Here is a 24,453-nt window from a genome sequence, read left to right as displayed (position 1 = left end):
ATGCATTCTATGGAATGTATTCATTAACTTTCTGTTTTCATGTTTTATAAATGTATTACGTATTCCCTTTCGGTACATTTAGATGTTTCCCAACATCTGCAGTGTTATCATGTGTTAAACAAATCTTTAAATGTGTAATTCGATCTAAAAATTAGATCTTTGGTCATATATATATTATGTCTAGTCTTGTTCTAATCGTCATGCTTTGACAGACCCATTTATCTAGAGCAAAGTAATGAAAAATGTATTTAATCTGGAATAATGAACTTGCTTTAATATTCCTGATGAAATCGGACAGGCCCTAAATCATCAGGGGGTTGTCTCAACCGAGACAAAGGAACTTTCCCTCCGCTTCAGATCGCGGACATTCATTGGATGCTCCCTCGAAAATGGGCGTGAACTATTTCAAGCTATAAGAATTGACCAAACAAGGTCCACCCTCTCTTGGCTCTTCGCTCTCTTCGTCGCTCTTCTTGCTCTTCTTCCCGTTCTCGGACACGTCGCTCCGCGCGGCCTCGGGCCGCGCTTGGTTCTCCTCCCCCCTCAGCACACAGACTGAGGAGAGGAAAGCCATTTTCATGGCTCATTTGGAAACTTTCCTTTTCGTTTCGTTCTTTTCTTTTCTTTACTAAGTTTATTCAACTATTCGCCTCTCCACGCAAGGAAGACGAATTCTGGAACAATGTTTGTTGAACCTTTCAAATACCGCGCGAGGACAGAACAAAGGACCACGTGCTCCACGCTCACGCCAAGCGCAGCGTGCATGCGCGTCACATGGCCTCCGTTTCATGGCACATGGCTGTTTCAACGGGAACAGTGCGTAAAGCTCACAAGCTCGACGCCGATCTCACGCCACTCACATGGGACACCTTTTGCAAGTATCACTTTCTCTATGGAGATTTAAATGCTGCTTTAAAGTGTTGTTATGATCTGATTTGTTGTTGGCTTCCCAAAAGTTACTGACTATGATTTTCATACCTGAGCTCCTTATGTGATCCCATTCTACTTCTTTCTCTCTCTCTCTCTCTCTCGCTCTCTCTCTCTCTCTCTCTCTCTCTCTCTCTTTTATTTGGATTCCGTTATGTCTTGTAAATGTTTATTGTCTGTATTTTCGTACGCATATTTACTCTGTGTGATTTGTAGTTTGATGTATTACTAGTTGAATTATTAAAAACTCATATATAAAATGATTGGCTTTGGACTCCACCCCACTCACATTACGAGTCACTGAGATGTGTCTGATCTTTAGCTACAAGCTCTAAATTTAGAAACTAAATTTATCATAAGGATAGGATAATATTTTCATGGCCAGAGAATACTTTTCCTTGAATTATAAGGCGTGATAACTTTATTGAAAATTGATAAGTCTACAGTGGTGTGCAGGACATACCACGGTTTGATCTGCAGTAATTTATAGTAAGAGATATCACAATAATTGATATGAAGAATGTAATATTGACATATTAATGAGTAAATTACAGTGCCCTGTGATTAGTATTGGTATTGGCAATTGAGCTATTTTTCATAATCAATAAAATTAAATGTAACTGTCATCTGAGATATATATTAATCAAATTCTTGATTAATTATTCAAATTCCCTATATATCATTTGAGTTAATTACTATGTAAAACTCATTGTTGTTACATTTTGGTGGAGGAACGCGGCTATTTCAAACTTCGTTTTGTGAGCAATCAATCTGTGTATATGGTTTTTAATAATTTCTGCACGTGCGCTATGAAATTATGTAACGTTACTGGTGAGATAAGTCGCAAGACGCGAACTCACTCAACTGACTGAGGCAAAAAGCTGGTCAGTAAGCACCTAGGTATTTATAGAAACTTAACAGTATAGTCACTGTTAATTTTAATGAAAGTAATCTGCAGTATAATGTTAAAAGTATCCTGTTAAGAAAGACCAAAATCTTTTTACAGTGAGAACATTTTAATATGAATAATTAAAAGATGAAGAAATCTTTTATCAGTTGCAACATGTAAATCTGAACATGAGCGATGTTCCTCTGATTCAGTAAAAAGGCCTTGTTATTAAATATCGTTATTGAATTCATGGTAAACCACATGATATTCAAAAAAAAAATAAACGATAAAAACTCCTGGTCTAGAATTGGCTTAGCTACCCGATTTTAAACCTAAAACATTTAAATCATAAGTGCTATTTTGATAAATGTCTATTGGAGTCAACAGTTGGAAAATTCCTGTTTTTTGTTACATTTGTGTTTTGGAAGTGAACGGATCCTTCTTCAACCTATGTGAATATATAGCACCTCAGAAATTAAAACTTTCTGTTTGTTACTTGTGATTTTTGATGCAGAAAATCAGCCTGACAAATGATCAGATAAATTCTAAGTCCTATTGAAATTGTAATTCCTCTATCTAAACACTAGAGGGAACGTGTGGGTTAGAAATTTCAGGGTACACCCTGCTTTCTGATTCCAGCTTACATGAGTGCAAAGCTGCCATCCTGTGGCCATTTCAGATAATGCGCTCTGATTGCTAATTTATAATCCCCTGTGATGTATATTTGAATTGGATGTCTAAATTCTCGATAATTATTTGCATTTACAGCTTTGCTCGTGCGAATATTATTACAGGGAAACAAAAGAATGTTCCCTGCCTTTGACTGTTTACATTTACTTTGAGTTTGGTTCAAACATGATTTGAATTAAAATGTAATTGTTAATAGTGGAAATCTAGATGTTTCAGGTCAACCACTGATTGACCCACTTAGAAGGTAAGCCATCTAGTGGCAGTCTCCTGTTAAATCGACTAACAGACCTCTGTCTTTTCCATTCTGTTTTGAAGTGCATGCCCAATTCTACCCTTTTTAATTAATCTCACCCTGTTTGATTAATTTCATAATTATTAATGATAACTTACAAGCTATCAATGGTTATTATAGGATATTATTCAGATTTTCCTTTTCAATTCATACATGCTTATTTTAAATTTTGATTTAAACCAGTTTTGAATTTTTAATTTGAATTAAGTTTTCTGCTCAGCAGGTTAAAGACAGAGAAGCAGTACTTTCCCCCCCTTGTGGTGAAAACCAGCTACTCCTTCTCCCTTGTTTCATTACTGTCTTTTAATTTGATGTTTATTATTTTGCTTCTCTCTTTTGACTTAGGTTATTTTGATAATTACCATTATTATCATAAATTCCTTTGTTTTGTTTTATCATGATTAGGTAAAGCTGTTACCTTTCCTCTCTACATATAGTTACTCAATTGATGTTAAACAAACCAAACCTTAATTAACTTTAAGTTTCCTTTGTTCATCCTTTGTGTATTTGATTGTAGAACTCCCTTGGTGATTGGACAGTCATCTCAGGTTTCCAGTGAGCAAGGCTGCCCGACCGGTGTTACCGATACTGGCTGCGAGTGAAACTCGGTCCCTCTTGTCTCAAGAGACATCAGCAATTTTGGCACTCCAAAGGTTGTGCTAAAAGTCACAAGCCGTGCTGTCCTGCGACACGCCAGAGTAACGGAGGACCGGGGACACTGCGGTTCCGTGTTTGGGGAGCACCGGGGAGGTTGACCAAGCCACTGGTTCCCACCTGAATGACTTCAATTCAACCAGGTGAAACAAAAATGATAAAACCTATCCACTTATTATAAGCCACAGAATATTAGATATTCCCCCGGATATATTTTAAGTGTTCTGACCCTTTTACTTCTTTAAGCCACACCATATTTCTAGGTTTCCTACCCAGATAGCCCACTCACCTGTTGGCCCTATCTTAAAACCCAGCAGTAGGCTTAGGCCTCCTTATTCTCACTAACACGTTGTGTTTCTATTGTTTTCATCTCATTTCAAGTGTTGTGTTTCACTTTGATCTTTTTCTACCACCTGTTCTGTTGTGATTTGTTTCTTTCATTTCACATAGAGACAGTAACCTGGGAGCCACCAACGAAGTTAAATAGTAGAGCGACCACCAGCAGCCGGTGTCATCACACGACCCGCTAGGCTACTGCCTGTCAAATCTCCATTTCAGGTCCTTCGTTGACCCAAGTTAATTGGCTACTTAACTGTCTGACTGTTTGCATCAGTCAGCCCCAAAATTCTCATAAACGGCACAGCCCGTATGAATATAGCTCGTTAAACGTAGAACGAACTTGCATTGGTCTTTTTGTGTGTGTGTGCTGTGCTTCTCTCACCGACAGAGAATCAGGATGTTCCAGGCATCCAGTCCAGCAGTCCACGGGGGCCACCTCTCGACATGGTTGAAAGCAGTGACGACCCCCTTCCTGCCCAAGGATGCCATTAACCTGCAGCACCCAGAGCAACTAGACACCGAGCTAGATGAACTGATGGCACGCGATCCAAACCAAAGCGACTACTACAGAGAACTCGCCAGGATCTTCGGAAGCCCAGTTCCCATTCTCGTCGCCCAGGCACGGCTCAGTGAACGGAGCAACATCGCGGAGGAGGCCTGGAAGGACCAGGCCCCAACCCAGAGTCATCTTGATCAGCTTCTCCTCGAGACCCAGAACCAGCTCGAGAAAGAGGACGACACAGATCCAGAGCTACAGACAGGAGTTGAAAGACTTCACAATGCCCTGCAAGATCTTCGCCTCGACACAGATCAAAGAGAACAGCTGGAGAGAGAAGCCAGAAAAGAACTCAACAAAAAACTCCAGCAAGGCGACGCTCTCCTAAAAAGAGCAGAGACTGAATTGAAAGAAAGAGACTATAAAACCTGGGCCTGCAAAACACACTTGCAAGCGGCCCGAGCTAAATTCAACAAGCTTACTCAACAGAGAGATGAGCTCCAAGATGAACTTGACACTGTTCACACCGAAATGAGACAATCTCACAGATTTCAGAGTGGCTGGATCGGAGAAACGCACACCACAAAATTTCTCCCGGGCCGCCACTCCAACCCTTTCAGCCAAGAACCCAGAGCTGGAAAAGGGGGTGTAACAAGAACCAGCTTACAAGAACATCTGTCAACAACGGAGGGAAGAGAACCCTTCCAGAGAACGCATGTCACCAAACCCTGCACTGCTCACAGAGAACTTCACAAGCTAGCCAGAAGCATCTCTACATTCATTCCAGATCCTGCAGGAGGACATGATGTTCATGCTTCTTTACAAGCCATTGACTTTCATTTGCAAACTGTCGCCAACGTGACAGATGTGAACACATTGTACCTGTTAAAAATCACGGCCAGCCGTGATGTGCATTGCTTTCTGGATCGTCAACCAGAGACTGTCAAAGCGTACTACCAGCAACTGCTACAGACTTTGATTCTTGAATTCTCTGATCCAAACTCAGATCATGGGCTCCTTATTGCTATGGACCTCAAACAGGGCCGATTTGAAAACCCACAGACTTTCTGTAGTCAGCTACGAAACACCTACTTCGGAGCATGCAACGAACCAGGTATGGAACAGGATTTCAACTTAAAAACTCTGTTCCTCCCAAACCTACATGCCAGTTGGAGTTTTCATCTCAGAGTCCCAGCGTGTCCCCGTAACAGAACTACACAAGAGTTACGGAACTTAGCCCACAAAGCTTGCACCAAGCAAAAGACTATTTGTGAAAAGACTGTGAAAAACCCCAACGTCTCTGTCTCTGAGCACTGCTTGGAGTTAACCCTAGATGGCGCTCTACAACACCACAGTCACAGACATCTTTACAGAGAGTCAATACCATTCCAAGCCAGCAGAGGGCAACACAGTGCAGCCACGTCTGAGACAGCAGAGATCCTGAGGGTGCTGAAAGATCTTCTTCACATGAAAACTCACAAGGAAGATGAGCCAAGCACCCAGAACACTGCCCGTCATCTACAGACCACAGAGCTAACTGTCACAGCACAAGGTGACAGCAACACCCAAGCTCCACAGTCAACACCTGCACACCCTGAACGAGACAGCACAGGTCCTCACACCAGGTACCACAAACACAAGGTACTAGAAAATGCTGTTTTGACTACCTGCCTTTGCAGCGAGCTACACAAGACCGGTCCTCATCACCCACCGATCGTCCCACCTGCCCTAATGCCAACATTCCTGGGCAGCCCTGTCAAAAAGGGGGTGGGTCAAAAAGGAGTCAACAGGGAAGACCTGATCGACACAGGATTAAACCTGACGGTGATCTCATCTTACCTTTTCAAAAGACTCCAATTTGAAGCTAAGGGACAAGATCGAACTCTTACACCTCAAACTTATGAACTGAATGTACAGGTGTACAGACAGGATGACATCCAGTTTGAACAGGTTGTTTCCATTCACCTGACATTCGTTCCGATGAGTCTAATACATCCCATGTATGTCCCACCAATGAACACTCATACATTGCTCATCGACAAAGACCTGCTAGAACACTTTGACCCTTTTCTGAACTTCAAACAGCTAAAAGACTTTGCTCAAGTGCGAGAACCTCTTTCTCTCCAGCCACACAGGTTGACAGAGCCAGACGGTCAGGTCACAGAGGTCACGGGAACCCCAGCAGCCAGCCATGAGTACAACGCCCTAACAACAGGCCCAAGTTCAAGCCTCTGTACCTTAGTCAACAAACAGGGTACGGTGGTACCAGCTTACACCAAAGGGGTCGCTGTTCGGCTCAACCTGCAAGGTGGTCAAACCTTACACCACACGCTGGGTTTCTTCCAATCCTCACCTGAATGTGTGGAACTCGGACTCACACTTGCAAACAAGCATGTCAAACACCAACACCTGTTCCAGCAATGTGATAACATCACAAAAACACACAATGTGATCGTGTACTGGAAGAAGGAAAAAGGACACTCAAAGTTACCAAGTCTAGACGAGGACTTTAAAGATCACACTGACACCCTTGCCAAAACTGGCACACTAAACAACATTCTGTGGTCACTCCCAACCCACCCACCCACATTCAAGGTTGAAGTGATTACACACAGCACAAGAACTTTACTAGCTAAACTGCCTACCTCAGAATCGCTTACGCAGGCTCCGTTGTCTACACAGACCAACATAGCGGACATGCAGGCTTCTGAAACCTTGATAATGACTTTGTTTTACCACCTCTCAGACCCCTCCATCCACCCTGGCAACCAGTCTACAGTCACTGACAACCAAAGCCCCAGACCACTGCATGATACACAAACCATGCTGCGTGCACAGAACAATATTGTGGGTTGTGCACCGTCTGACATCACAATGCCAGGGCGTGTAATGCCACGGAGCAAAAGGGGGATACTGCCAATATATTTCCATGACGCAGCATGTGCTGCACCACGCAGCACCAGAGCCACTGACACAACACTGAGGCAAGCGTCATGCCAGCAGCAAGATGTGGCAAAACATGGGCGAGGGCGAGCTAAACCCAGTCGCCGCCCACGAAGCAAAGAGACTGTCCTGTCCAACCAAAGACAGGCCTTGTTTGTTTCTTTCTCCCCTTTCTCTCTCTCTCTCCCTATTATCTGTACCAGGATGCTGCTGTGGTTTGCCGTGCCGTGCTGTCAGCCAAAGAGAGGACAGCTGCCACCGAGAAAACCGCTGAGACTCCTGACTACCGATGACAGGGCACACTACCCCAGCACTGTAACCGAATACAGCTGTACAAGGTTCCGATGGAGAGAGGACTCCCTCACTCACACTGAGGCCAATGTCAAACACCTGTTCAGCCAACATGAGAAAGTGACGGTTACACAAATGGAGTTAGGTGGACACCACCACCGCTCCAAACAGTTCCCGGGAGCTTTGCTTAGAGCCGCTGCTGCCGCCAGAATGTTTAACATTGTTATGTCCAGTGTCAATGCAGCGAACCAGACTGTAAACTCCTTGAAACCACTGTTTACTGTCTTCCAGAAGAACTTTACCCAGACTCAGCTGCTTACAGCGTTAACAACAGACATGCTGTGGGAGGTTAGCTCCTCCAATGACAGCCTAACCACGAGTAAAACCCCACCATACATGATACCCTTAAGCCTCGTGTTAACTGTGTTGTCTTACACCATCACCATGCCAGCTGACCTGCTACGAATGCACCTGGCCAACTCTCTGAATAGCGCCTTCCTACGGCATGTAAACCCCAAACAGAGAGAAGTGAACGTGCTCCTGAACCAACTCATCAGCGAGTCAAGCCAAGTCTACAGACCTAAAGACATTGTCAGTGTCAGGATGTGGAAGAGCAACACCCACACCAAAACACACATTCCAAATGTGGTGGCCTACCACGACAGCAACACACAGCTGTACCTGGCCCCAAACATGCACATGTGTACTTTAACCAAAGACATTCATTATCTCTGCCTTAGCAAACCCTTCCTCAGACACAACTCTGAAGGAATCTGCGAGCTGCAACCCTGGGTCAGCGATACGCGCTGCCCTGCCGAAGCCAAGCCTCGTACACAAGTCACAGAAACGCAAGCAGAGATTGTGGGTAACAGATGGCTCGTCAACACTCCTGTGCGCTCAGCTATGCTGACCTACGACCAGCATGACACCGCCACCCGTGCCAACCTGCTGGACCAAGTACTGAAAGGTACCACCCAACACATTGACATTACTCCTGTCGATACAGCCCTCCAAGCACTGTCTCGACAGCCCATTCTGAACCAGTCATCTGCGGTCCTAGCCTGGACTGCTGCCGACACTGCACGGTGCATCTCCACCGTCATTGGTCCCGCCCTGACTCTTGGCGTGACCTTCATCCTATACAGGATACTCAACGAGATGCAAACCTCTACAGCCAAACTCACGACAACTGTGGCTGGAGGTCCCCGATGGAATCCCCGGAAAGGGGGTGCCAAGTCAAAGTCAACACCGAACCTCATCAAGGGGAGTCCTCAGCTTCAGGAACCACCTGCCATCATGACCCACCTGCTACATGACCATCACGATTCACCTTTCATCTGCCCATCCTGATGGTTGCCGTCCGATGATGTCCACACAGGGACTTCATCTGACGAAAGGGGGAGATGTAACAGATATGCAGGTCAGCGATTCATGGGTTAAATTCTGTTTTATAAATTCAGACTGTTGGTACTAAATGCCAGCCTGGCTGGACTTAAACTATTTACGATGCCCATGCGAGCTTCAAAGAAGAAACGAAAACCCCCAACCCAAATTCTTCCAACACTGGAGACAAAGGAACTTTTCGTATAAGTTCCTTACTTTCATTTTATTATTAATATGTATTTTAATTATGTTTATGGATTGCATAAAATGGTTAATCCTTGTTATGTGAAGAGTATAAGTTGCAAGCTTATACTTTAGGAAATGTCTCTCCTCACTTTAACTTTCTCAAAAGGAAATGTTCTGCAACCCCCACACTCCTTGGTAGCTCGTAAAATTTTACGACTACACAGGACAGGAGAGAAGCCAAGTCACTGGCTTCTTTTGAACAATGCATTCTATGGAATGTATTCATTAACTTTCTGTTTTCATGTTTTATAAATGTATTACGTATTCCCTTTCGGTACATTTAGATGTTTCCCAACATCTGCAGTGTTATCATGTGTTAAACAAATCTTTAAATGTGTAATTCGATCTAAAAATTAGATCTTTGGTCATATATATATTATGTCTAGTCTTGTTCTAATCGTCATGCTTTGACAGACCCATTTATCTAGAGCAAAGTAATGAAAAATGTATTTAATCTGGAATAATGAACTTGCTTTAATATTCCTGATGAAATCGGACAGGCCCTAAATCATCAGGGGGTTGTCTCAACCGAGACAAAGGAACTTTCCCTCCGCTTCAGATCGCGGACATTCATTGGATGCTCCCTCGAAAATGGGCGTGAACTATTTCAAGCTATAAGAATTGACCAAACAAGGTCCACCCTCTCTTGGCTCTTCGCTCTCTTCGTCGCTCTTCTTGCTCTTCTTCCCGTTCTCGGACACGTCGCTCCGCGCGGCCTCGGGCCGCGCTTGGTTCTCCTCCCCCCTCAGCACACAGACTGAGGAGAGGAAAGCCATTTTCATGGCTCATTTGGAAACTTTCCTTTTCGTTTCGTTCTTTTCTTTTCTTTACTAAGTTTATTCAACTATTCGCCTCTCCACGCAAGGAAGACGAATTCTGGAACAATGTTTGTTGAACCTTTCAAATACCGCGCGAGGACAGAACAAAGGACCACGTGCTCCACGCTCACGCCAAGCGCAGCGTGCATGCGCGTCACATGGCCTCCGTTTCATGGCACATGGCTGTTTCAACGGGAACAGTGCGTAAAGCTCACAAGCTCGACGCCGATCTCACGCCACTCACATGGGACACCTTTTGCAAGTATCACTTTCTCTATGGAGATTTAAATGCTGCTTTAAAGTGTTGTTATGATCTGATTTGTTGTTGGCTTCCCAAAAGTTACTGACTATGATTTTCATACCTGAGCTCCTTATGTGATCCCATTCTACTTCTTTCTCTCTCTCTCTCTCTCTCGCTCTCTCTCTCTCTCTCTCTCTCTCTCTCTCTTTTATTTGGATTCCGTTATGTCTTGTAAATGTTTATTGTCTGTATTTTCGTACGCATATTTACTCTGTGTGATTTGTAGTTTGATGTATTACTAGTTGAATTATTAAAAACTCATATATAAAATGATTGGCTTTGGACTCCACCCCACTCACATTACGAGTCACTGAGATGTGTCTGATCTTTAGCTACAAGCTCTAAATTTAGAAACTAAATTTATCATAAGGATAGGATAATATTTTCATGGCCAGAGAATACTTTTCCTTGAATTATAAGGCGTGATAACTTTATTGAAAATTGATAAGTCTACAGTGGTGTGCAGGACATACCACGGTTTGATCTGCAGTAATTTATAGTAAGAGATATCACAATAATTGATATGAAGAATGTAATATTGACATATTAATGAGTAAATTACAGTGCCCTGTGATTAGTATTGGTATTGGCAATTGAGCTATTTTTCATAATCAATAAAATTAAATGTAACTGTCATCTGAGATATATATTAATCAAATTCTTGATTAATTATTCAAATTCCCTATATATCATTTGAGTTAATTACTATGTAAAACTCATTGTTGTTACACTGTAAACTGACAATCTTGATCATTGAAGTCCTAACATAAGTTTTTGTGCATATGATTTCTAACACATTAAAAACTGTCTTACAGCATTGCAGAAAACATTGTATTTCATAAGGCATAAGAATCTTTCAGTTTGGCAAGATTTGCACTGAATACTGAATGAAACAGCTTTCTCTAATAGAGAGAAAAGCTTTTGAGCAGATTTGGGCTTGATTTCACTACATTTGAACGGAAGCACTATTTCAACATTACTGGACACAGAAACATGTAAACGGACAATCTTGAGCATTGTAGTCCTAGCATAAGTTTTTGTGCATATAACTTCTAACACATTAAAAACTGTCTTACAGCATTGCAGAAAACATTGTATTTCATAAGGCATAAGAATCTTTCAGTTTTGCAAGATTTGCATTGAATACTGAATGAAACAGCTTTCTCTAATAGAGAGAAAAGCTTTTGAGCAGATTTGGGCTTGATTTCACTTCATTTGAACAGAAGCACTATTTCAACATTACTGGACTCAGAAAGCTGTAAACTGACAATCTTGATCATTGAAGTCCTAACATAAGTTATTGTGAATATAACTTCTAACACATTAAAAACTGTCTTACAGCATTGCAGAAAACATTGTATTTCATAAGGCATAAGCACCTTTCAGTTTGGCAAGATTTGCACTGAATACTGAATAAAACAGCTTACTCTGATAGAGAGAAAAGCTTTTGAGCAGATTTGGGCTTGATTTCACTTCATTTGAACAGAAGCACTATTTCAAAATTACTGGACTAAGAAAGCTGTAAACTGACAATGTTGATCATTGAATTCGTAACATATGTTTTTGTGCATATAACTTCTAACACATTAAAAACTGTCTTACAGCATTGCAGAAAACATTGTATTTCATAAGGCAAAAGCACCTTTCAGTTTGGCAAGATTTGCTCTGAATACTGAATGAAACAGCTTTCTCTAATAGAGAGAAAAGCTTTTGAGCAGATTTGGGCTTGATTTCACTACATTTGAACAGAAGCACTATTTCAACATTACTGGACTCAGAAACATGTAAACGGACAACCTTGAGCATTGTAGTCCTAGCATAAGTTTTTGTGCATATAACTTCTAACACATTAAAAACTGTCTTACAGCATTGCAGAAAACATTGTATTTCATAAGGCATAAGAATCTTTCAGTTTGGCAAGATTTGCACTGAATACTGAATGAAACAGCTCTCTCTAATAGAGAGAAAAGCTTTTGAGCAGATTTGGGCTTGGTTTAACTTCATTTGAACAGCAGCACTATTTCAACATTACTGGACTCAGAAAGCTGTAAACTGACAATCTTGATCATTGAAGTCCTAACATTAGTTTTTGTGCATATAACTTCTAACACATTAAAAACTGTCTTACAGCATTGCAGAAAACATTGTATTTCATAAGGCATAAGCACCTTTCAGTTTGGCAAGATTTGCACTGAATACTGAATGAAACAGCTTTCTCTAATAGAGAGAAAAGCTTTTGAGCAGATTTGGGCTTGATTTCACTACATTTGAACGGAAGCACTATTTCAACATTACTGGACACAGAAACATGTAAACGGACAATCTTGAGCATTGTAGTCCTAGCATAAGTTTTTGTGCATATTACTTCTAACACATTAAAAACTGTCTTACAGCATTGCAGAAAACATTGTATTTCATAAGGCATAAGAATCTTTCAGTTTTGCAAGATTTGCATTGAATACTGAATGAAACAGCATTCTCTAATAGAGAGAAAAGCTTTTGAGCAGATTTGGGCTTGATTTCACTTCATTTGAACAGAAGCACTATTTCAACATTACTGGACTCAGAAAGCTGTAAACTGACAATCTTGATCATTGAAGTCCTAACATAAGTTATTGTGAATATAACTTCTAACACATTAAAAACTGTCTTACAGCATTGCAGAAAACATTGTATTTCATAAGGCATAAGCACCTTTCAGTTTGGCAAGATTTGCACTGAATACTGAATGAAACAGCTTTCTCTAATAGAGAGAAAAGCTTTTGAGCAGATTTGGGCTTGATTTCACTTCATTTGAACAGCAGCCCTATTTCAACATTACTGGACTCAGAAAGCTGTAAACTGACAATCTTGATCATTGAAGTCCTAACATAAGTTTTTGTGCATATAACTTCTAACACATTAAAAACTGTCTTACAGCATTGCAGAAAACATTGTATTTCATAAGGCATAAACATCTTTCAGTTTGGCAAGATTTGCACTGAATACTGAATGAAACAGCTTTCTCTAATAGAGAGAAAAGCTTTCGAGCAGATTTGGGCTTGGTTTCACTTCATTTGAACAGAATCACTATTTCAACATTACTGGACTCAGAAAGCTGTAAACTGACAATCTTGATCATTGAAGTCCTAACATTAGTTTGTGTGCAATTCGTAACATAAGTTTTTGTGCATATAACTTCTAACACATTAAAAACTGTCTTACAGCATTGCAGAAAACATTGTATTTCATAAGGCAAAAGCACCTTTCAGTTTGGCAAGGTTTGCACTGAATACTGAATGAAACAGCTTTCTCTAATAGAGAGAAAAGCTTTTGAGCAGATTTGGGCTTGATTTCACTACATTTGAACAGAAGCACTATTTCAACATTACTGGACTCAGAAACATGTAAACGGACAAACTTGAGCATTGTAGTCCTAGCATAAGTTTTTGTGCATATAACTTCTAACACATTAAAAACTGTCTTACAGCATTGCAGAAAACATTGTATTTCATAAGGCATAAGCAACTTTCAGTTTGGCAAGATTTGCACTGAATACTGAATGAAACAGCTTTCTCTAATAGAGAGAAAAGCTTTTGAGCAGATTTGGGCTTGATTTCACTTCATTTGAACAGAAGCACTATTTCAACATTACTGGACTCAGAAAGCTGTAAACTGACAATCTTGATCATTGAAGTCCTAACATAAGTTTTTGTGCATATAACTTCTAACACATTAAAAACTGTCTTACAGCATTGCAGAAAACATTGTATTTCATAAGGCATAAGCACCTGTCAGTTTGGTAAGATTTGCACTGAATATTGAATGAAGGAGCTTTCTCTCATAGAGAGACAAGCTTATGATCAGATTTGGGCTAGATTTCACTTCATTTGAACAGAAGCACTATTTCAACATAACTGGCCTCAGAAACCTTACAACGGACAAACCTGAGCATTGAAGCTCTTACATCAGATTTTGTGCATATAACTTCTAACACACTAAAAACTGTTTTACAGCATTGCAAAAACATTGTCTTTCATAAAGGCATAAGCACCTGTCAGTTTGGCAAGATTTGCACTGAATATTGAATGAAGGAGCTTTCACTCTTAGAGAGACAAGCTTTTGAGCAGATTTGGGCTTGATTTCACTTAAATTTGAACAGAAGCACTATTTCAACATAACAGGTCTCAGAAACCTGTAAACTGACAATCTTGAGCATGGGAGGTCTTACATCAGTTTTTGTGCATATAACTTCTAACACACCTAAAACTGTTTTAAACCTTTGCAAAAACATTGTATTGCATAAGGCATAAGCACATGTCAGTTTGGCAAGATTTGCACTGAATATTGAATGAAGGAGCTTTCTCTCATAGAGAGACAAGCTTATGAGCAGATTTGGGCTTGATTTCACTTCATTTGAACAGAAGCACTATTTCAACATAACTGGCCTCAGAAACCTGAAAACAGACAAACCTGAGCATTTCAGCTCTAACATAAGTTTTTGTGCATATAACTTCTAACACACTTAAAACTGTTTTAAACCATTGCAAAAACATTGTCTTTCATAAGGCATAAGCACCTGTCAGTTTGGCAAGATTTGCACTGAATATTGAATGAAGGAGCTTTCACTCATAGAGAGACAAGCTTTTGCGCAGATTTGGGCTTGATTTCACTTCATTTGAACAGAAGCAGTATTTCAACATTACTGGACTCAGAAAGCTGTAAACAGACAAACCTGAGCATTGCAGCACTAACATAAGTTTTTGTGCATATAACTTCTAACACATTAAAAACTGTTTTACAGCATTGCAAAAACATTGTATTTCATAAGACATAAGCACCTGTCAGTTTGGCAAGATTTGCATTATTGCTTCGTTGGACTAAACGTGCTTCATGAGATGTCGTTCAGTGGACCCTTACCTTTCTAACTAAACCGGGATTTACAGATGTGAATGTTTCTATGACTCGTTATTACGACGGATCTGGTATGTACAGAGTTTCTAATGTTCATGTTTTTTATGTGTAGCAAATACAGTCTTTGTAAACTTTCCATTAAAAAACTGTGATCTGTCGTCGATGCTTGAGGATAGCGATAGCGACCCCTAGAGGACGCAGTGTCTTGTTCCCTACTCAGGGAACCATAGTTACATTCATAACCTGAGACGTTGATTAAATATCAGCTCGCTTTACGATATGATTACTGAACATAACCTAGATGTGTTCTGTTTGACAGAATCCTGGCTAAAACCTGATGATTACATTATTTTAAATTTAAATTTTAAAGTCTACCCCCTAAGATTACCTTTAAAAACATGAGCCACGTCCAAAAGTTAAAGACCCTTCTGCAGTAGGGGCGTGTCATTGTCTGTCTGTATTTCCATACTGGATAAGCCGGCTTTTGTTTCTTTTGTTATTGCCCCCGCCCTCCGAGGGAAGCGTGGCTACTTATTATGCAGTGCTCTGGCCGGCTCTAGCTGATATCAAAATTCAATGAAGATGGACGCAGACGAGCTGAACCATGGCCGTTACACCGAAAATGTTTTGAAGTACATTCTAAGAACACGTACACGTTATCTCATGTTTAGTCCATGTTTAGACCTTCCCATATCTACCTATTGTTATTAGCTAGCTCATAGCTCATCGGTTATCACAGAATCCTGTTCAAAAAGTCCTAATGCTACACAATGAAATCAATTCACTTCAAAGTTTTATGTAGAAAACCAACAAATAACAAATAAAATTAGCATCAATATGTACTTTTTGTTTACATAAACATTAAAATAATAACATTAAAAATGATGGCCAGATTTTAAAGGAGTGTCTTGCAACAGTTTTGACAAAAAAACTATAAAAAGTTTTATAAAAAGATAAAACTCACATATTTCAGCCTCTAAATAATTTTTATAAAAGTACAAAAAGATAAATTACTGACATTTACAATGCACATTCTCCTATATTATTAATAGTATGCGGTCCAATTTTTCCCGTTGTGTCTGTCCCCAGACAGCAAGCAGTTTCGGCCCAGGTCTGGCCTCAGAATTACCTGGGAGTCAGTCAGCCCAAACTCTAGGCACGAATCGTCAACCGAAAATGCATGCAGGTACCCTCTTGATGGAGGCCTGTGCAAGCAGGAGCAGAGTTTTCAATGAAAGAAACTTTAGCTCAACTGAAGGCTTAAATGGGCCCTGCTATAGCGATTTAAGCACTAGAGTCAGGTCCCAAGAGGGGTATAGAGGGGGGCCGGGAAGGATTTAACCTCCTGACCACTCTAAGGAACCTGACAATGAGGTCATGTTTACCCAAAGACTTCCCATTCGCGGGGTCATGGTACGCAGCAATAGGAGCAACCTGGACTTTGAGGGTGAAGGGAGACAGCCTTCGCTCCAGCCCTTGCTGCAGAAAGGAAAGCATGACCGCATTCTGGCATTTTCGGGGGTCTTCTTGGGGAGAAGAACACCACTTGATGAACAGGTTCCACTTCAAGACATAAGCGTGTCTCGTAGACAGTGCTCTTGCCGAAGTGATGGTGTTCACTACCTCTTGGGGTACGTCACCTAGAACCTATCTAGACTTGCTCTTTTCGGTTCCTTCAGTCAGGGAGTAGGACCACTGGCAGTGAAAGGTCTCTGGAGAAGCAAACAGGTCTACCTGAGCGGCTCAGAACCGTCTCCAAATCAGCTGGACCGTCAGGGGATGGTGTCGCCATTCTCCCGGGAGAATTGCTCAAGACAGCTCCTCGGCTGTACAGTTGAGCAGGCCCAGAATGTGAACGGCACAAAGTGACCTCAGAACCTTCCGACTCCAAAGGAGCAGGTGGCGGGCAAGTTGTGACATGCGACGGGAGGCTAGCTAGCAGGCTAGCACCGACCACGTACGTTCGTCTGTGAGGCGTGCTGTCTGTTCGACCAAATCCAACTCCATACCGAGAAAAGAGATCCTCTGCCTCGGCAAGAGTTTGCTCTTTTCCCAGTTGACCCAAAAGCCCAACAGGCTCAGGTGTCGGAGCACCAAATCCCTGTGCTCACACAACTGATCCCGAGATTGTGCTAGTATCAGCCAATTGTCTAGATAGTTTAGAATGCGAACTAGTGATGTGTCGTTCATGAATGATTCGCTCATTTTGATTTGTTCACAGTTCTGGTCTATCGGGTTTTTGACTCCTTCCTTAATCAGGTGATATACCCATACGTTAAACCAATACGGTACTGAGCCGGAAAGAGAATTTATTAGTTCATATTTTGGGTTGTTTGTTCTTTTGTCACGTGACGTGACAACATTGGCTAGAGTAATTACTTAATTTTAAACTTTCCTTACAAATTATTTTTATCTTAATTACTGGTTATGCTTTAAATTTTGACCATATGATGGCGAAATCACTTTGATAAAGACGTTTTTTTTTTTTTTACAGTGGATTCTAATCTTCAAAGATGACCTTGTTGTATGACTTATGTTCACCCTTCACCCTTCAGATTCGAGCATAGAACTGAAGTGTTTCTTGTTTAGGATTCAAAATTGTATTTGCTTTTAATTTATGTCATTATGTCCTTTTTGAGCAATCTTCTTGTGCATATATTACACCAAACTGTCAAGTATGCCTAGGAAAAGCAATTATTATACCAGCAAACTCATAATTGGATTAAAAATGAACAAACTAGGCTATAAATACTTTGTATTGTAGGCTATTATTATCATATTATTATATAGCCTAGTGTTTATTTACTAATAGACAACCAAAAAGACAAATTCATCAATATTTTATTTATAACAGGGGGATGAACTCTTGAGATGAACTAATCAATTCTCTTTCCGGCTCAGACTGCATTGGTAGCGTATGGGGCTGTTACATGATTAAGGAATGACTTGAACCTGAAGACTTTTCAGACAAGAGATGAGGTGAGCTAATCACAGACTGAAGACCCAGGTAAAAAATTAATTCATCTTTTCAGTATCTTATAGCATTTTAGTTTTGTATTGTTTGTAGTGTGATCAACGTTTGCGTAAGTACTAGATGTGTTGGGGAAGTAACACGTAACATTTTAATTAAATTTTGCTGAAATGAACGAAATGAAAGAAATGACTCGAAAAAAAAAGATTTGTTCATTTTGCTGAACGAGACTCAAAAGTGTAAATCTGAACTTCCCATCACTAATGCGAACACCCTGCTCTCTGAGGGGAACAAGAGCTGCCTCTGTGATGACACGGGGAGACAGTCACAGCCCAAAGGGCAGAACCTTGTACTGATAGAAGCCAATGAGACGGGCTTGGTAGCACTGACCAGGCACTTAAAAAACATACAAGCGAGACCATCGGAACCACAGCCATACCCGTAGTGGGGCAGCAAGGTGGAACACAGGGACCCAACTCGGGCGGCTTGTGAGCAGGCCAGAGTGTGGTGCGAGTGTGGGGTGCAGGGCTCACCTGTTTCCACGGGTTGGCAGAGGGTGCATGAGTAGGGCCTTTGTTGACGCTCTCAAACTGCCCGCTGCTGCCAACTGGTGAAGGAGGATGATGAGGGAGGTCCGAGGACCCAGAGAGGAAGAAAACTTCTCTCTCGTCGAGATTTCCAGATTCTCCACCTGGCTCCAGCGGAGGCAGAGGTGCCTTGACCATCCCCCAGAAAGCAGCTACCTCTCTCTGGGTCAATTGACGGTAGGGGCAGCCTGCCTGCGCCCAGCTCTACAGCACCACTTGGGGGCTGCTGCAGATGCAGAGCGGGAGTGGGGGCGGATGCAGGGGGCTGCCCTTAGCGACGAGCAGGCTGGGGCACTGTGGCCAGCGGACGGGTGGAGGCAGCTGCTGCCTGCCGGGGCAGAATGTGTCGGATTGAGTCGAGAATGCCAGAATGAGCCCCAGATCGCGGCAGCGGCAATGGGACTCCGCCCCCCTGAAGGTAGCAGAGCCTGGTTTGCAGCTCCGAGATGGTCATGTTCCCGCAGTGAGGACATGACTCATCCACGAAAGCCACCTCAGCGTGCTTGACGCCCAGACACGTGAGGCAGCAATCGTGACCATCACCCGTTGCCAGGTAACGACCGCACCCAGAAACGCACAGGTGAAATGGCATCCTTATAAGACGCACCCATCTTTTACAGAAATTTGCTCTTTAGGAAATGCTCTTTTAGTGCTGAGGCCCACAGGGGAATTGGCTGCTTGCAACACGACAGGGGTAGTTCAGCCTGAAGTCTGCAATCCACTCGACACAGGAACGTCTCGCCAACACACAAAGCTTCCGAGAGCGTGCCGAACTCGTAGTTCACACGCAGTGATCAGCGGGATCTGGATGCAATAATTGCATTCCAATGTGCATTGGCTCGTGTAAGATTAATAAGGGAATTAAGATCAATATAACTCAAAGGGGATTGAATTACAGTGAATAAGAACCAAATTATTATTATTATTCAGAATTAATATTTAACAGTTTATCAACTATTCGTCCACCGATAAATTCAGATTAGGGTATTTCAGTTCTGGACAAAATATTATACCATGGCCTACGGTAATAATATCATAGAATTATGATAACTGATTATGAGCAAGGTAACAGAGTATACAGTTTAAGGCAGTAACTTTTAAGCACACATCACAAGACACTGGTATGTAAAATCAAACAAGGCTTTATTGAACTACTCTAATACACACAAACTAAACTAACAAAAACACACAAACATTTATTCAAACAGTGACAGAGAAAAGATAAATAAGGATTTAGCTGTGATAAGTGTTTAAAACACAAAATTACTTGAGTAATATAAAGCATGCATAATACAGAGAATACACATGTATGAGGCAACTTCTGGTGATTAGTTCCTATAACTGAGGTAGAAAAGACTACAAATAGGCTGTAATGAAAGTTAAACACACAGAAATAATTCCACAGGTTATATAGAACATACATGATACTTAAGAAATGTGTGAGGTAAATACTTGTAATCAATTCAACTTATTGGAAGCAATTTTGGGACCATTGTTTGTATTAAACCACAAGTGGGTTAAATTTCAGTCTATTGGTTTTTGGTGATCCTGGGCCAAAGAAATGCCTTAGCATCCTTCCTGATTCCTGATAAGGCTGGGGATTTATGCATTGGGGTCACCACAGGGGTTCTTGTCCATTTGGTCTTAAGTTTGGGGAACAAAGAGAAATCTTTTCCTGCTGTCCTGGCATCGCTGGTATGAGATTAGACAGGCACGAGAAGGGAACGCCATCCTTTAGCCATCTTGGCACAATGACTGTGCTTTTTGATGCACTAATAGTTCTATGGGGAATCGTTCTGAACTGTGGAATGCAGTGTTGGGTTCTTTTAATGAAATGGACTGTTCAAGGATAATCCTACACTCGTTTAGTTTACACTCAAAGTAAATTGGTCTATCGAAGCCATATCCCATTTTGCGTCGGTCACCGACGTGGCATCAAGAGTGACAGACTAAAAGGGAACTGTTGTTTCCTTCAGGTTGTAGATCTGCTGAACATCAAATTGTATGATAGCTTCATGTTTTATTTCTCCTCCCTTTACTAATTAAGCTTTAAGTCTTTTCCTATGCCCTCTGTGTGTGTGTGTGTGTATGTGTGTGTGTGTGTGTTCATAACTTATTAAATATCAGCTCCCTTTACAATATGATTACTGAGCATAACCTAGATGTGCTCTGTTTGACAGAAAACTGGCTAAAACCTGATGATTACATTATTTTAAATGAGTCTACCCCCCAAGATTACTTTTATAAACATGAGCCACGTCCAAAAGTTAAAGACCCTTCCCCCAAAATGCAAACCCATTCTCATCTCAGGGTGTCATATAAGGCCGTTTTGTCACGTCCTTCAGCGTTTTCTGCCCACGCATATAGCACCCTTTTACGTATAGATGACGCACATGGCTTTCAACCAACTTCAATGTAAAACCATCCACAATGTTATTACACGCTCAGGGCTTCGCCAGTCATCAATTCACCTCATCATTTACTATACGTAACAGACGTTTCCAGCAGCAACGACTTACGTTTGCTCTATGATTAGGATTGCCTGCACCTAACATAGGAGGTCAATTTCCATTATTTATCTTTCAAGAGGAGTCTATTTGACATTTTCAACACCATTATTGTCTGTGAGAGACGCTCGGCTTAACCATCTCCAATGCAACCCACCGGCGTATTACAGGACAAAGTTGAACTTTGTCAGCCAAACCAAGTCCGTGATATCAGACGCTTTCAACAACATTAGCGTGCGTAGGCTACAATTTAGTTTATATATATATATACACACAGTTTATACACACAGTTTAGTTTATATATATACACACAATTTATATATATACACACAGTGGGTCTCATTCATGAAACATTCGTAAATATACGAGTGATTTGCGCGTAAAGAGAACTTCCCGAAAACTCTTCTCCTGATTCACAAAAACTTCGTAAACGTCACATGTGATAGTGAAATGTGTGTGTGTTAATGAATTCCAATCAGTTGTAAATGGGACGCGCGTGCACGCTCACTCTCAATTACCATAAATTCCGCCTATTAAATCCGACTGACAACTATATATGAGCATCATATTATGACACCAAACGAAGGATTTCAACATATCTTCTCAAAAGCGACTGAAAAAGAAACATTTCTCAGCTGAAGAAATTGAAGTTTTATTATCAGAAGTTCATTCAAAACGCCACATTTTATTTTCAAGCATACTAGTGGCATATCAGGTCCTAAAAAAGGAAGTTTGGCAGCATATTACAGATCCTATTTCTGGCTCTCATAATAAAAGTTAAAAGAAAAACCGTATGTAATTAATATATATAATATTTTTTTCAAAATGCTGTGTAAATATGTACCCGATTAAGGTGAATTAAAATGCAGCCGTATTAATGAGCAAAACGTTCAGACGTTAAACGCACTATTTACGTGTGGCTGGGAGCAGGTGTAGATTTCTTTCATACCAACTAACATTTGGAAAATACGAACGTTTTAATGAATCCGAAAATTTAAAGAAAATTTTTATTTCTAAATTATGTGAAAATCAACTTGTTTACTCACTTACAGAAAACAATATAATGATTTAAATTTTATAAGACACTTTTTGTTGGTAAAAGTCATACGTGAGTAGGCGTCAACTATCATGAATATCATTGTGAAATTACACCTGAGAAGACAAAGGCCTGCATAATGAGCTGCATAATGAGCCTTTCTGTCAACTGTGCCGCTGAGAGGGAGGAGTTACAAGAAAGAATTTGAGGACAAAATAAATCTATATAATTTTATGTTTGTAGTTTATTTAGAATATATTTAATTATCCCACAACATAATTAAATATCCACTTGGGAATGCAGTTAAACAGTTTATTAGGAACAATCAAAGCTGACTTTCAAAATGAATTTTTTGCATGATTACTCAAGTCACACAATCCTTCAGAAATATATATTGTTGTTATTATTAATCTTGAAAAGAGCTAAGAATATTTTTTTTTTCAGGTTTTTAAGGGGGGATAAATTGAAAGAACAGTATTGTGTTACATCTTACATTTATTTGTTACATTTATATTATTTACATCAAACTTTTGAATGGTATAGTATTGTATATTGTTTGAAAAATCATAATTTTTCACTTGATTATACATTTAGTCAGGATTTATAGTTTGGAAAAAGTCTAACTTGTAAAATGTTTACACGTTATGTGAAAACTAGTACAAGTATATGAATAAATAAAAAGAGACTTACTTATGTTTATGATTTCTGCTGAATAAAGTGCTTCGTTGTTTTTTTCTGAGGAAATCCAAATCTCAAATCCTCAACCACATCACATATTTTTTGGGGTGAATTATGCCTACTAAGGAAGATGTGTTAACTAATCATTATGCAATATAATTTTATGATTGTGTTAAGTAACAGTTAGCTAATCAATAACTAATGAATTTTGTTATACCAACTGAAGAACTACTTATAATTATCTACTAGTTAGGGTTTAAGAAAAATAACTATGAAGTAACTACTAATGAACAGTTCGCAATTAATTGCAATTAATCACTTTAATAATCAGGCTGTGGCCCACAAATCAAATACTTGAGTAAAAGTGCAGATACCCCAATAAAATATTATTCCAGTAAAATTATAAGTAGACCTGTTTATTTTAAAAATTACCTGATTAAAAGGACAAGTATAAAGTACTACTACAGTAGCAACTTTGTCAAAGTCCACTTATTAGCCTATAATGGAATTGAAATATGCATTTTGTTTGCTTCTAAATGTTTACGTTTTGATTATAAAATGTTTGTTAAATTAGTTTAAATATGGGCAGCATACATGTTAAAATGGAATAAAATATGAATTATCTGATAACTCTTTATTAATTACTAAAGTGTTCACTATAATTTCACTTTAGAATAGGCCTGCTATATCACGTTCGAAATAATTCCTGCAGAATTATTTGATAATTATTTATTAATTACTAATGGGTTCCCTATGTTTTCACTTTAGAATACTGTTTCAGGTTCTAAGTAATTCTTGAGGAATTATCTAGTAATTCTTTATTAATTACTAATGGGTTGCCAATAGTTTCATTTTAGAATATGCCTCATGTTTTAGGTTCTAAGTAATTATTAAGGAATTATCTAATAATTATTTCGAAATAAGTCCTGCATAATTATTTGATAATTATTTATTAATTAATAATGGGTTCCCAATATTTCAACTTTAGAATAGACCTAATGTTTCAGGTTCAAAATAAGTCTTGCAGAATTATTTGATAATTATTTATTAATTACTACTAATGGGTTCCCTATGTTTTCACTTTAGAATACTGTTTCAGGTTCTAAGTAATTATTGAGGAATTATCTAATAATTCTTTATTAATTACTAATGAGTTCCCAGTATTTTCACTTTAGAATTGGCCTAATGTTTCAGGTTCGAAATAAGTCCTGCATAATTATTTGATAATTATTTATTGATTACTAATGGGTTCCCTATGTTTTCACTTTAGAATACTGTTTCAGGTTCAAAGTAATTAATGAGGAATTATCGAATAATTCTTTGTGAATTACTAATGGGTTCCCAATATTTTCACTTTATAATAGGCCTAATGTTTAGGGTTCAAAATAAATCCTGCAGAATGATTTGATAATTCTTTCTATTAACTACTAATTGGTTACCTGTATTTTCACTCATTCTTTGCCATACGTAAAGAAATTGAATTAATGGTAATGTGGTATATGCTGATGAGGC

General features: G+C 39.9%; 2 protein-coding genes across 3 annotated transcripts in view; both read left to right on the top strand.

Moving 5' to 3' along the window:
• The window catches only part of LOC127975855 (uncharacterized), a 1,007,983-nt gene that overhangs the window by 683,079 nt on the left and 300,451 nt on the right, over positions 1–24,453 (top strand). The window lies entirely within an intron of this gene.
• Positions 458–10,997, top strand: LOC127975838 (uncharacterized). Of its 2 annotated transcripts, none has more exons than XM_052579839.1 (2): positions 458–878; positions 3,903–10,997. In XM_052579839.1, exon 2 carries the CDS (start codon positions 4,189–4,191, stop codon positions 8,869–8,871), a length of 4,683 nt encoding a protein of 1,560 aa, XP_052435799.1. In that variant the 5' UTR covers positions 458–878; positions 3,903–4,188; the 3' UTR covers positions 8,872–10,997. The 2 variants fall into 2 exon arrangements, with proteins under 2 accessions (XP_052435799.1, XP_052435800.1); XM_052579840.1 differs by lacking the exon at positions 458–878 and adding an exon at positions 2,937–3,595.

This window comes from Carassius gibelio, chromosome B17 (assembly GCF_023724105.1).
Source record: "Carassius gibelio isolate Cgi1373 ecotype wild population from Czech Republic chromosome B17, carGib1.2-hapl.c, whole genome shotgun sequence".
NCBI classification, from domain to species: Eukaryota; Metazoa; Chordata; class Actinopteri; order Cypriniformes; family Cyprinidae; genus Carassius; species Carassius gibelio.
This window is presented reverse-complemented; position numbering and strand designations above follow the sequence as displayed.